This window comes from Chinchilla lanigera, unplaced genomic scaffold (assembly GCF_000276665.1).
Source record: "Chinchilla lanigera isolate Chin_1 unplaced genomic scaffold, ChiLan1.0 scaffold00070, whole genome shotgun sequence".
NCBI classification, from domain to species: domain Eukaryota; kingdom Metazoa; phylum Chordata; class Mammalia; order Rodentia; family Chinchillidae; genus Chinchilla; species Chinchilla lanigera.
Genome location: NW_004955471.1, coordinates 7,280,509 through 7,293,545, shown reverse-complemented (window position 1 = coordinate 7,293,545; position 13,037 = coordinate 7,280,509). Strand labels below are relative to the sequence as shown.

The 13,037-nt window shown below is 40.0% G+C and overlaps 1 protein-coding gene across 4 annotated transcripts in view; it reads right to left on the bottom strand.

Annotated features, from left to right (window-relative positions):
• Nucleotides 1–13,037, bottom strand: part of Arfip1 (ADP-ribosylation factor interacting protein 1) — a 111,312-nt gene that overhangs the window by 56,222 nt on the left and 42,053 nt on the right. For all 4 annotated transcript variants that reach the window (XM_005400906.2, XM_005400902.2, XM_005400903.2 and 1 more), the window contains one exon: nt 9,640–9,741. In XM_005400906.2, the coding sequence (XP_005400963.1) occupies nt 9,640–9,741 (102 nt within the window). The remainder of the gene's footprint in view (nt 1–9,639; nt 9,742–13,037) is intronic.

Here is a 13,037-nt window from a genome sequence, read left to right as displayed (position 1 = left end):
AAAAAAAAGAATGGACAAAGTCTCTAAGAACCAAATAGAAAGGAGAAAGCACTCCTGCACCTCAGAACATAAAGCGTCCCTGAATCACATGTAATGAGAACCAAACTCACCAGTCACTGCTCTAGATGCCAAAGACACAGCCGTGGAGGAAGCAGAGTCCCTGGCCACTGAGACTCATACCGGAGGACGGGGGCAGGCAAGCAGGGGACCGACATAAAACAAACGGCAGGAGCAATAAGCACTGAAAGTAAGTGACAAGTGAACTGGGCTTTTGGTTTTTTATTGAAAGGCATGATGCGAGGAACACAGAATGGTGGGTCACGGCTGCTGCTCCCAGGGAAGCACGCAGGGACAGCGCTCTGAGGAGGCGCCGTGTGAGCTGTGTCGCTGGGGGACTGGTGTGTTTGAATGAAACTGGGGTAAACAAAATGAATGCATAGCGGAACAATACAAAGCAACAACTGTATGTGTCTGATCTCAGTCTTGGCAGTATCACTTTAAGTGTTACTACTGCTTCCCCATCACAGATGAAAAAAGCAGAACAGAGAAGCACGTTATTTTGTTGCTAGTGATATGGTCAGGACTAAGTAAGCTTAAAGAAACAATATTAACTCTACAGTGAATGAAAATAGCTATAAGCAATTTATCAGCGATTTAAAATTCATTTTAGGGCTGGGGATATAGCTCAGTGGCATAAGTGCCTGCCTGGCAAGCGCACGGTCATGAGTTCAATCCCTGGTACCACAAAAAAAAGAAAAAAAAATTCATTTTAATTGTATACTTGCTAAAAGATTTCTTTAAAGAAACACCTTTTAAAAATTATTTCAGAAAGTACTTCATGGAAATAAGTTGTCAATCTGTAATTTCCTAGTGGAAATAAAGCAGATGAACAGCCTTTATTCCATTTCACTTACTTCCTACAGTCACTTAAAACCTCTTGTCACTGTATATCCTTTTCAACCAATGTTTTGAAGAGCACTTAAAACAGAAATACTCTTACTCACTTTGCTTTTTCAGGACACCTGAAAAGAACACCAGTCATTTGAATCATTTTTCTGTTATAGAACACTGTAACCTCTTAAAACAAGGGATGCTACAGTAGCAGTCCTGAGGAAGAGGGTCGCTAATTGGGGTTAAATTACAGATCCCATAGGCAGAAATCTCTGAGTACAGGGACACCTTCTACCCTGTCACGCATGGGCTCCAGACAGACATTCAGTGCTGAGGATGTGATACCTCACGCAAAACCTTGCCCACAGCTGCCAGGCTTCCTTTACTTAACAAATAAAGGTCTTTCCAGAAACAAACCTCCCTTCCTTTATGAAAAGCAGCTGCAAATCTGAACAGCACTAACGCCTTCCCGTCCCTAGTTGCTGCAACAGAGGCGCGTACCCGGAAGTGGTGCAAGTGGCAAAGAGGACCGCCACCTGCTAGTGGGCCGGCAGCCGAGGGGCGCAGGCGCCCTGCGAGAAACACTCAGGCCTCTGTGATCGCCCGGCTTCTGTTCCATTACTCATTCCCACATAACACAATGCAGCCTGACAGTCACAAAAACTTTCAACGCACCTTCCTGACATAATCTTTACATTTTAAAGGGTTCCAGTTATTAAGCTGTGCTTCGCTTAGCTATTTAAGTATATGCTACTGTATTTATTCCTAGTCTCAAGGGTATATTTGAGAGACAATTAGCCCACTTATAACAAACAACACAAAATCTCTGATTTACATTTATATGTTACTGACACTCACCTCAAACATCAAGACTTTGGAAGGCTAAGCTTAACAACTGCACAATAACAAACAAACCTGAAGCTAACCTTCTATTGGAGCTACCAAGATAATGCTGGAGTATCTAACACTTTTTAAAATAAATTTTCAAATGATTAGGCTAAAACAAAATATAACGCTTTTGGAAAAAGCTCCCAATAAGTTTCATGTATACTTTTAAAGAAACAAACTGAAAATTTTATGCATTCTATGACTTCTGGTAACTTAAAATCCACCCTGTTGTTTTAAGGGTTGGCTGTCTATAAGAGTGCCTTTTCTTGTTTACTGAGATGGGCTACGTGTTGTCTAAGCTGACCTTGAACCCACAGACCTCCTGCCTCAGCCTGTGTAAAGGAATATCTGCCAGAAGCAAAGCTGTTACCAAAGAGGCCTCCACATCCCTTTCTACTGTAAACTCCTGACAAGATCATCACCCTCATCATGGCCCCTCTGCCTCTCTACAATTACCTGAGTTAAAGCTGATTATTCGCTAACGTTCTACTGCTGGAAAGCAGATATTAAAATGAACGTAAAGCCTGGTCAATGCGTACTAGGTTCCAGTTCGGCGGTGTAAGTTCTAGCGCGCTATTGCACACGTGACGATACAGGTCACGATGATTTACTACATACTGCAAACATGCTGGAAGAAAGGATTTGGAATGTTTGCACTGTGAAGAAACGGTAAGTGGAGACAGACACGCGTCTCTTGATGGAACATCACACAAGTCTATACACAGACTGAACCATCACATGGCACCCCGAGTATCTACAATTTCTACTGTGTCAGTACAAAAAATGAATCTAGGTTTACATAAGCTAAATAATCCTTGCAAAACAGTCTCTATGCCTTTAAAAGGTCCAACGCAGACATTTGGTAAAAACCCTCTAACAAATCAGTGTTGCCACTGAGTGAGCTACTAAATGTTTTAAGTACATATTATATTGGATTTTTATATAGTATGCAGACAAAATTGTCATCATCTGCTACCTACATTCTAGGGAAGAACGACAGAAGTAGAAGAGATGTCAAAGTTTAGGTCCTTACCCTGGAATTTCTTCTTTGTGGTACTAGGGATTTTTTTCTCTGTGGTACCACGGGCTCTCTACCATATATCTACACCTGTTTGTTTTATTTTTCAATTGCTCAGGCTGACCTTGTGATCCTTGTGCCTCAGCCTCCTGAGTAGCTGGGATAACAGGGGTGCACCACCACACTGGGGAAATTCATCTTTTTAAAAATCAATCACTGTGAGCCGCAAACTCCACGAAAATCTTTAGTGAAAGGTGAAGGATTTATACGCTCTGAAGAGAATCCAGAGTATAAGCTAGAAACTGTGCTGTGTGCACAGTGGTGCCGATCTCTTGGTAAAAACAGATGAAACAATAAATGAATGATGAACTGTAAACAAAACAACTGATGCAGGGAAAGTAAGGACATAGGATGTATTAAATCTAAAATAGCTGTAATCCGAGCACTCTGCCAGGCTGAGGCAAGAGAATGCCAAGTTTGAGCCCAGTTTGGGAGAGACTGTCTCAAAACAGAAAGAATAGCTGGGTGTGGCCATGCACACCTGTAATCCCAGCGCTGCGGAGGCTGAAGCTGGAGAACTGCTGCAAGTTCGAGGCCAGCCTCGGCTACATAGTGGCTGCAAGTTCAGGTCAGCCTGAACTTCAGGGCGAGACCTTGTCCCCCTCAAAAAGGGGGGCTGAGGAAACAGCTCAATGTGAAGGACGAACAAAACCAAACCCCTAACATTGCAAAATCTCTCTCTTTTTCCACGGAAGTGTAGAAATCGTTCTAGTCCTAGCTCTAACATGAGATTTAGGGATGCTAATTCATTCCCCAAACATTTACTGAAAACCTCTATCATATGCCAAGCACTTTTGGGAGACCTGGCTACAATGAATCAATTCTTGCCCCCAAATGAAATCGCAGAGGCTCCTGGAGCAGCTATGCAACACTGGGGAACTCTGTCATGACCTCCAGCACCAGACCCAAGGCACTCCTGTGGAACTAGGATCCTGTGATCAAACTCAAGCTTACAGATGGAGGCTTTCCAGACCCAAGGAACCTAGAGCCTAATGAAAGCCTTCAGAGAATCCTATGCTCTCTAAATTTAAATGCAAAATTTGGTAGTTTTGTGTGTGTGTGCACTTTTCTAAAGAAATGATTTGCAGATGGAAAACCCCTAAATCCTGGATTTTTGTTTTGGGCTTTCCACAGGAAATGTTCCATTTCAGCTACATCTAGTGAAGTAAGTTCTCTGAATCTGACAACCATAATTTAAGTCAGAAGAAATTTCAACCATGTGGAGCTGGTATTTGCTTCTGTTGCAAATTTCTGATTTAATATTCTAATAAGCATCATACCCACATTCATTATAAATAATATACAGCTTACAAATCAAACAGTAATTTGAATTCTTTGGAGATTAAACTTAAGTCTTTAAAATATAAGAATTATTTTTCATTTAGAAATAGAAATGTCTACTATAAAAAAGAAAACAAAAAAACCCTCTAATATCAAGATTATTATCATCTCCTCTCCTTATCTAGCAGTTGCTCCTAGCTTTAAAAAGAAAAAAGCAAGTGTAGAGGTGCACACCTATAACCCCAGCACAAGGGAGGCTGAGGCAGGAGGGCTGTCATGAGGTGGAGGCCAGCCTGGGCTACAGCAGTGAGTCTTAAAGACCCTGATCTACATAGTGAGACCCTGTCTCAAAAGGCCAAACGAAAGAGAACAACAAAAACATGTAACAAATTTATCTAGAAACATAAATTATATGAGGCAATGACGTCTCTATATAAACATGACTGCTGAGTATGAGTGTAAGCGGGGCCTCTCGGAACAGACTAAGAAAGGAAGTCAAATGAAAACTCAAATATCTGCAGTGGGAAACAAGCAAAAAACACTAAGATTTCATTGCCTGTGTCACAGTGACACCAGCTGGCCAACCAAGTTATGGCAACTGTACTTAATAACGCTATCTATTGGTTGGATTTCATGTAAGACTCTTGGCACTTTTTGAAGCGTGGTACAGTTTTCATTAAATAAAAAACTAAGATTTTAAACCACAATTAAGGTATAAAAGGAAGATACATGAATTATGATACAATTTTAAATATAAGATCACTGCACTCATCTATAAAAGTCTACAGTCAGATGCTAAGTGATACATTTAACACTTATTTTCTCTGAAATTTTATCTCTATCCAAACAGAAAAATGGACTTGAGGTTAAACATAATTTACTGTTTACTTCTCAGGCAAATAAAGGGAGAAAATAAGCCAACATTTAGGCGAACGAACGCCTTGCTGGTTTTAAAATATTGTTTTCTCTTGGGAAGAAAGGAACCATACAGCTGAGTTTCATTTTAATGCAAGGGTATTAAATACCTAAGACTCCCTCCTAGGCATGTTTTTAATGAGAGCGGTACAGTTTCACATCTGCACGCGTCTTTCTGGAGATGCGGAGCATGTGCTGGCTGCTGCTCCGGGCTCCCCAAGAGCCCAGGCAGCAAGGGCAGCCTGCAGGACAGCTCCTTTTCCCCTTCTCTGCCTCCCAGTACAAACCAAGTAACACGGGAGGGGAATTTCCAGAAAAAGAATTTGGCATTAGCCAATGAGTAAATCTTCAAAGCAGGCTTTGAGTACATAAGCAAAAACTCTTTCAAAGCTAGTTTAAGGCAAAGGTGGTTAACTAAAGACTCTTGCTCAGGCTTTGGCTACAAAGTAACCCTGAAAAAGAACAAAGCTAAGGAAATTAGTTACCAAATACCAAGCTGGAGCTGACATTTGCTCCATTTTACTATAGTAATAGAATGTGTGGTACTGTTTCAAGGCCAGGAAAAAAGACCAAGAAATAAGCAGAGTCCAGAAACAGATCCACACACACAGAATCAATCATTTGATCAACAGCAAAAACCCCTAGTGAAGAAGTGACAATCTTTTCCTTCTCCAAGCTTGGAGGTACAACTGATAAAAATGTATGTAACTGTAAGGTGTACAATGGTTTTTTGGTTTGTTTTTGTTTTTCTGTAGACAGGGTCTAATTAACTATATGTAACTCAGGCTGACCTTGAACTCACTGTATAGCACAGGCTGGCCTCAAACTCATGGTGATCCTCCTGCCTCAGCCTCTTGAGTGCTGGGATTACAGATGTGTGCTACCACACCCACCTGTGATTTTCTTTTATATTCTACTATACTTTGAAATAATTACCACAATCAAGCTAATTAGCATATGAACTCAAGTAGTGATCATATGTGTGCGTGTCTGTATGTGTGTGGTGAGAGTACCTAGACTTACTCTCTCAGTAAATTTCAAGCATATAATACATACTGCTATTATTATTTTTGTTTTTTGAGACAGAGTTTTGGTTCACTAAGCTGATAAACTGCCCAGGCTGGGTTTAAACTTGTGATGCTCCTTCAGCCTCCCAGGCTGCTGGGATTGTAGCACCATGCCATGCTCAATTTCATTTTCTTACAGGACAGCACAAAGCACAGTCTTCTCCATAAACACCGGTGGTCAGCTGGACGGTCATTCTGGTGAGGGAAACCAACCACGATCCCTTCTTCACATGGGATATACATATTAATTCAGCATTAACCGCAGAACTAAGTATGAGGAAGCAAAACAAAACTGTAGAACAGTATGTATACACTGCGTAGCAAAGATTTCACAAATGAGACACAAAAGTCAGTACAGAAGGAAACACTGACAAACTGGACTTCATTAAAATTAACAATTTTTGTTCACTGAAAATATTACTAATAGTACAGACTGGAAAAGGATACAGACTGGAAAAGGATATTTGTGCTATGTCCAAACAAATGACTCATACTCAAAATATACAAAGAACTTCCACAGTGAACTAGAAAAAGGCACACGCCCAGCTGGAAATGATCAAATGACCTAAAAAGCCAGTGGTCAATAAAAATATGGAAATGTGTTCAACATCTTTAGTCACAGGGGAAATAATATTAAACCACAATGGAAACAGGCGTGGGAGTGCACACGTGTAAGCCCAGCACTCAAGAGGCTGAGGCAGAAAGGTTTCGCGTTTGAGGTCATCCTGGCCTACATAGTTACATAGGAGATCCTGTCTCAAAAAACAAAATAGACAAAAAAAACACACAATGGGATACTATGACAACATCATCAGAATGGCTCAGATTTAAATGTAAAATCCTAGAACTCTCATTTATTGCTGGTAAAACTGCCAACTAGTTCAACACCTGGCTAGAGTCATGACCTGGCAGATTCACTCTTGGGTAAAGAACTCAGCAGAAGCAGCACAATTAAAAAGGATGAAATACTGCCATAAATGACAAGATTAATACATCTCACAGGTAGAGTACTGAGGGATGACTGCTGGCATGTACTTCAGGAACTGCCCAAAGCAATCTATAGTGGGTTTAGATTAATGGTGGTTACTTGGGAGGGGCCTTCTGAGGGCCTGGGAATGGTCTCCACCTTCATCTGGGTGACGGTTCCACTGAGCTGTACACTTTATAGCTGTGCTTTTTACTGTGTAACAGCTCTTCCCCAATAACAAAGAACAGCGAGAAAAAGAACAGACTGAATGTGGCGGGTGACTTTCCCAACACTACATGCAACTTTTTTTTTTTTTTGGTGCTGAAACAGAATTTGTGCTATCACTAAGCTACACCCTCAGCCTCTGCAACATTGTGTACATATTGCACCTTCCTTGGTAGAGGTCCTTTGCTTTCACCAGATTGTCTTTCAGTAAGCTGGCTCCTTGATGGCAGGTACTTTTATCCACTGCTATATCCCCAGTGCGTTGCCTGATATATAACATTACTCAATACAGAATAAAATCACAGAAGGGACTACAGTCTTGGTCTAATGAATATACAAATAGAAAGTTATAGAGCAACTGGTAAAGGATAATGATGGTAACTTGAGTTTCCTTACTATGTAGGTATCTCTTAGACTAAAACCTGAAGCAAAAATGTCCTCTGTGTGCTCAGGACTTAAGAATCACCTAGTAATCACTTTACTTTTGGCCACAGGTACACAGAACCTACGTTAAAGCACTTGCAAGCAAAAGCAAAGCAAAACAACACTGCGGCTTAGATGTGCTCTGTCGGTGGCAAGACTCATGGAGATCTGGTTGCGAAGGTCGCAGCGTTGGGCAGTAAGGCCTGTAAGAGGGAGCAGTGTCTTTCTCACGTGACTGAATTAAGTCGCTCACATAGTGCTTACAAAGCATCCCACTCCCTCTGTCCCGGCCTCTTCCACATGCACTTGCCACTCATGTAAGCATTCCCACCCATGACACTATCCGTCAAGTTCTGCTGTACCAGGAGGCCCTTGCCAGATGCAGCTGCCTGACCTTGAACTTCCTGCCTTCAGAACTGTGAATAAACCTCTTTTCTGTATACATTATCCAAGTCTCAGGTATTGTTATAGCAACAGAAAACAGACTAAGACATAAAGCTTGAAGACACGTTAGTTCCTTTCAAGAGACTGTTGAGACAAAAAGAAATTCAATGAACTTTTCTAATACCAATTAAACTGATTATTCTAAAACAGTGGTTTCCAACCAGATGTGAGTTTCTCCCTACCTTGGGCTACACTTAGCAACACCTGAAGACATTTTTCCTTTCCACAGCTATAGAGCACTTCTGCACCCAGTAGAAGAGGCCAGGGATGTGCTAAGCAGCCTATAATGCCCAGGCCGACCCCCAACAACAAAGAATTATCCAGCTCAAACGTCAATAGCATGAGATAGAGAAATCCTGAACTGAGACATCGCCTTCTGTCAAACTAAAGGACTTTATTCTTAAACATATGAAGCAAGGAGTCTTATAAAATAATTTAAGAATCTTTCAACCATTACTTTTTCAATAATATGAAAACTACATTTTCAAGTTATAAAGTTATACCAAATGTCATGAAACAGGACATTTAATGTGAACATCTCCAGAAATAATAATTATCATTTCTAAGACTCTATCAGGCATATTACTTATTTAATGTTAATATCCTCAAGAGAGTAAATAAGATTCTCATGACTGAAATAAAAAGTAGAAGAGATCAAATAAACACTAGCTAACGGTTATACTGCTAGAAATGGCACGGCACAAATCTGAACCCAAATTATCTCCACACCATGGTGTTCTCACTAAAATGCATTCAACTTAAGTTTCAACTCATAGGGAGATCAAAAAAGGCACTGGGTCGGGGCGCAGGTGTGACTTGGTGGTAGAACCTGCGCATTTTGCATGCACAGAGCCCTGGGTTCAATCCCCAGCCTTTAAAAAAAAAGCACCCGAGTTTCTTCTCCTTCTGAGTCAAGTGTGACCTGAAAAAGCCAACAGCAAAACCAGGAGCAGCTACTAAGAAATTATGTACTAATGACACCTAGGAAAGAGATTAGACAATGCCAATTTTTAAAAGATGATCTATGTCTAATATTTTTCCTTGTGACAAAATTAAGTAGTTTTATAAATTTATATGCCCAAATCATCAGACATACTCTCATTCTGGCCTATTAATGAGACAAACAAAAAAAGAATATGGCCTTAACTTAATCTTGACCAATAACTATCATGACCTACTCTGTCATCCCCATATAAGAGCATTAGACTACTGGCAAAAACCACTTTAAGAAAGCTGGGCAGGGTAGCACACGCCTGTAACCCCAGTACTCAGGAGGCTGAGGCAGGAGGACTGCTGTGAGTTTAGGCCAGCCTGTGCTACACAGTGAGACCCTATTTCAAAAAACTAACAGAGAAACCACTTTAAGAAAATATTCCCATATTAAAGGTTGTCTATTACTTTCCTCTCAACATTTAAAGGCTTTTCACAATTCTTTGCATTTATAGAAAAAACGTTCTTACCCTATTAAAGCCATGTTCATGAGTGTCATCCACTTCTCCATTACTGGTCACTGGAATTTCTGCTGCTGAATTTCTGGGAGACTCTTGAGCCATGGCAGACTCCTTAAAAAAAAAAAAGAGGGAAAAAATGCCACACTAATAACAAACCACAAAAAGGCACACAGTCAAGAGCGCATTTATCACCAGTTAATATTCACTAGCCACCAGTTTAGAACTGCAACCTACCTACTACTTCCGTAACGAACATGCTGGTAATAGAATAAAAAATGCACCTAGATGTTTTCACTGCACCCAATCTGAATTTACTTATCAAAAACAAACTCCTTGTTACAAGTACCAGTGGGCACTATCCTTGCCTCTCTATTATGACAGATCACTACGTAGAGTTAGAAGGAATATGCTACAGAAAGCCAGGCTTGGCTGTTAACTCATCTGTTGCAGCTGTTTTTCCTTTCGTATTTAACGGGCTTTTAAGTGAACTTTTTTCTAAAGGAAGAGTTTATTCAGTATAAAAAGAAAATGTAAACCTCCATACTAGGAGAATTAAGTTTTATACTCTGGCTTTAGAGTTCTAGAATAATATTTAAAAACGTATTTGTTAATTTTATAACAACAGAAAATACAAATTTCTTTCAGAGACTAAATAATAACAGAACACCAATCATGGTTGTTAAAAAAATTGCCCATCATGATTCTTTTAAAAGTTTGACTACAAGGAGAATCTCATATATTTAAAGGATCATGAAAATTATTTCCTCCTACTTTAAAAATTTAAAAACTTCTAAGTAAATAAACTAAGCAATTTATTCTACTTCTCACAGAAAACAACTACCCTTTATTCCTTCCCTCTCATTTCTTAATCACTAAAGATTCTAAAAGTATTACAGATGCAGGGACATATACAACTAAAATTTCAACAATGGTGCCCACTAGAATAAAGGCCTTGTCTGAAACACTCCCTAGGGACAGAATCACTGCAAAACACAAACAAACTAACAAACAAACATGTTATAACATAAACTCAACCCAGAAACATTATCTACTAAAACAAAGGAGACAATATTATAGGACAAAAATAACAGAATCCAGAGTTCCACACCTCAATGTTCAAAACCAATCCAAAATTACTAGACATATAAAGGACAAAAAAAAAAAAAGAACACGTTAAGGGGAAAAAAAAAATCTAGTCTGAGAGGAACCAGATGTTGAAACTGAGTTTTAAAGAAACTATTACTATCTTCAGTTAAATAAAATGAAGTATGTTTAGTGAATAAAAATCTCAGTGGAAAAAGGGAAGCTCATGGCAGGGATGTAACTCAGGGGCAGAAGCTTGCCTGGCATATGTGAGGCCCTGGGTTCCATCCCCTGCACTACAGGGAAAAAACAGTAACAAAGAAATTCTAGAGAAACCAAGCCAAATCAAAATAAATTAACCAAGGTAAAGAACACTGAAGCAGAATGAAGAAAAAAGAGATTTAGAGACCGGTTAGACGAGATTAAATGGTCCAACATATATGTAACTGAAATATCACAAGGATAGGAGGAAGAAAATTACACAGAAAAAATACTTGAAGAATTAATGGTCCAAAATTCCCCAAGTTTCTTAAGAGGAAACTGTGCAGACACAAGATGCTCAAAACACACAATGGAAAATGGACACTAAGGCCAGGCCGAGGCATGTCACCATCTAACTAGAGCTGTGTGCTGCTTCACAGCAGAGTCACACCTGAGAAATAAGCCAGGCAGTTCTGATCTTCCGATACCGTAGTACACCTACAAAAACTAAGACAGGATCTGAGCAGACCACTGTCACTGACCAAAACATCATTATGTGGTGCTGACTGTATTTAAAACCAAAAATAGCTGAGTGTGGTGGCGCACGCCTGTAATCCCAGCACTCGGGAGGTTGACGCAGCAGGATCACTGAGAGTTTGCGGTCAGCCTGGGCTACAGAGTGAGTTCAAGGGCAGCCTGAACTACACAGTGAGACCCTGCCTCTAAATAAATAGTAAATCCAAAAATAAAGAGCTAACTTAAAAAGTAGCAAGAGAAAAATATTAATTCCAGGAAACCAACAAGGAGATCAATTAATGGCTGACGTCACCAGAGAATTTACAAAGGCCAGAAGAGAAAGGACGGACCATTTGAAAGTAATGAAAGAAAACTATTCACCCAGAATACTACACTCAAAAAAAAATACACTTTAAGAATAAAAGGAAATATGGGTGGCTGGGGGTTTAGCTCAGTGGCACAGTGCCTGCCCGGCAAGCGCAAAGTCATGAGTTCAATTCCTGGTACTGGACCAAAAAAAAAAAAAGAATAAAAGGAAATAAAAACATTTTAGTTAAAACTAAGAGAATTCAGTAACACAAGACCTACATTATAAGAAATGTTAAAGGAAGTTCTTCAGGCTGAAGACAAATAAAATCAGAAATATAAATCTTGAGAAAGGAACCACGAGGAACTAAAAAAGTAAATAAATCCTTGAGTAAACACACAATACTACTTCTCTTCTTGCCTCTTCCTCTTAATCTCTTCATAAACCATATAACTGCTGGCAACAAACACTGTAACGTTGCCTTCCGAGGTGCCTAATATCAAAGAACAAGGGGAGGAAAATAAAAGAACAAGCACTGGCGTGAGAGAAGTATAGCCCACAGGGCACAATATTTTAACATTTTAAGTGAAGCCATATAATTAAAAGTGAAACACGAAAACTTTAGAATACAAACAGTAGGTGAATTACTAGGAAAAAGAATATGGAATTCTAAAAACATTCAAATAATCAAGTACATTAACATGCAGGAAAGAAGAAATGTAGGGAGAAAAAAATGAGAGTGTAAAATGTTGGGAGCAGCTGGAGCTGGAAACCGGTCACAGGTGTGCAGGGAAGACAAGGCCACAGCGCCGAAAGCAGTCGGGCTGCCTCCGTCCTGAGGAAAGCATCCCGCCTGGACAATTCGGTCATCAGTCCCTAGCAACCTTGTGTCTCGGGACCCTAACTCTGCAGGGGTGTAACTGTGCAAGTTAGAACGCCCCTACTGTTTTTGTTTAGTCCCCTTGCCCATCCAGTGAAGAGGCGTCCACCTGACGCAGCTCTGTCTCTAGTCTATCTCTTCCTCATTCCCTCAGCCATTCCTCCCCCAGGGTACACCGAGAGACCAACCAGTTCCTACAGTAAAGAACAAAGTAAAAAACTGAAAGAAAGAGAGAGCAGAAATGCCTGATCATAATTTATTTTAGAGGTTAGACAGAAAAGAAAGACTGAATGGAAGAAAGTCTATTTGGGAGGATATTTTACAGTCCAGATAAGAAATAAGATCTGAATTAAAGTTGTGGAAAGAGAAAAAGGCTTTCCAGCAATACAGAGGCGGAGTAAGAGCCTTAAGAATGACAGC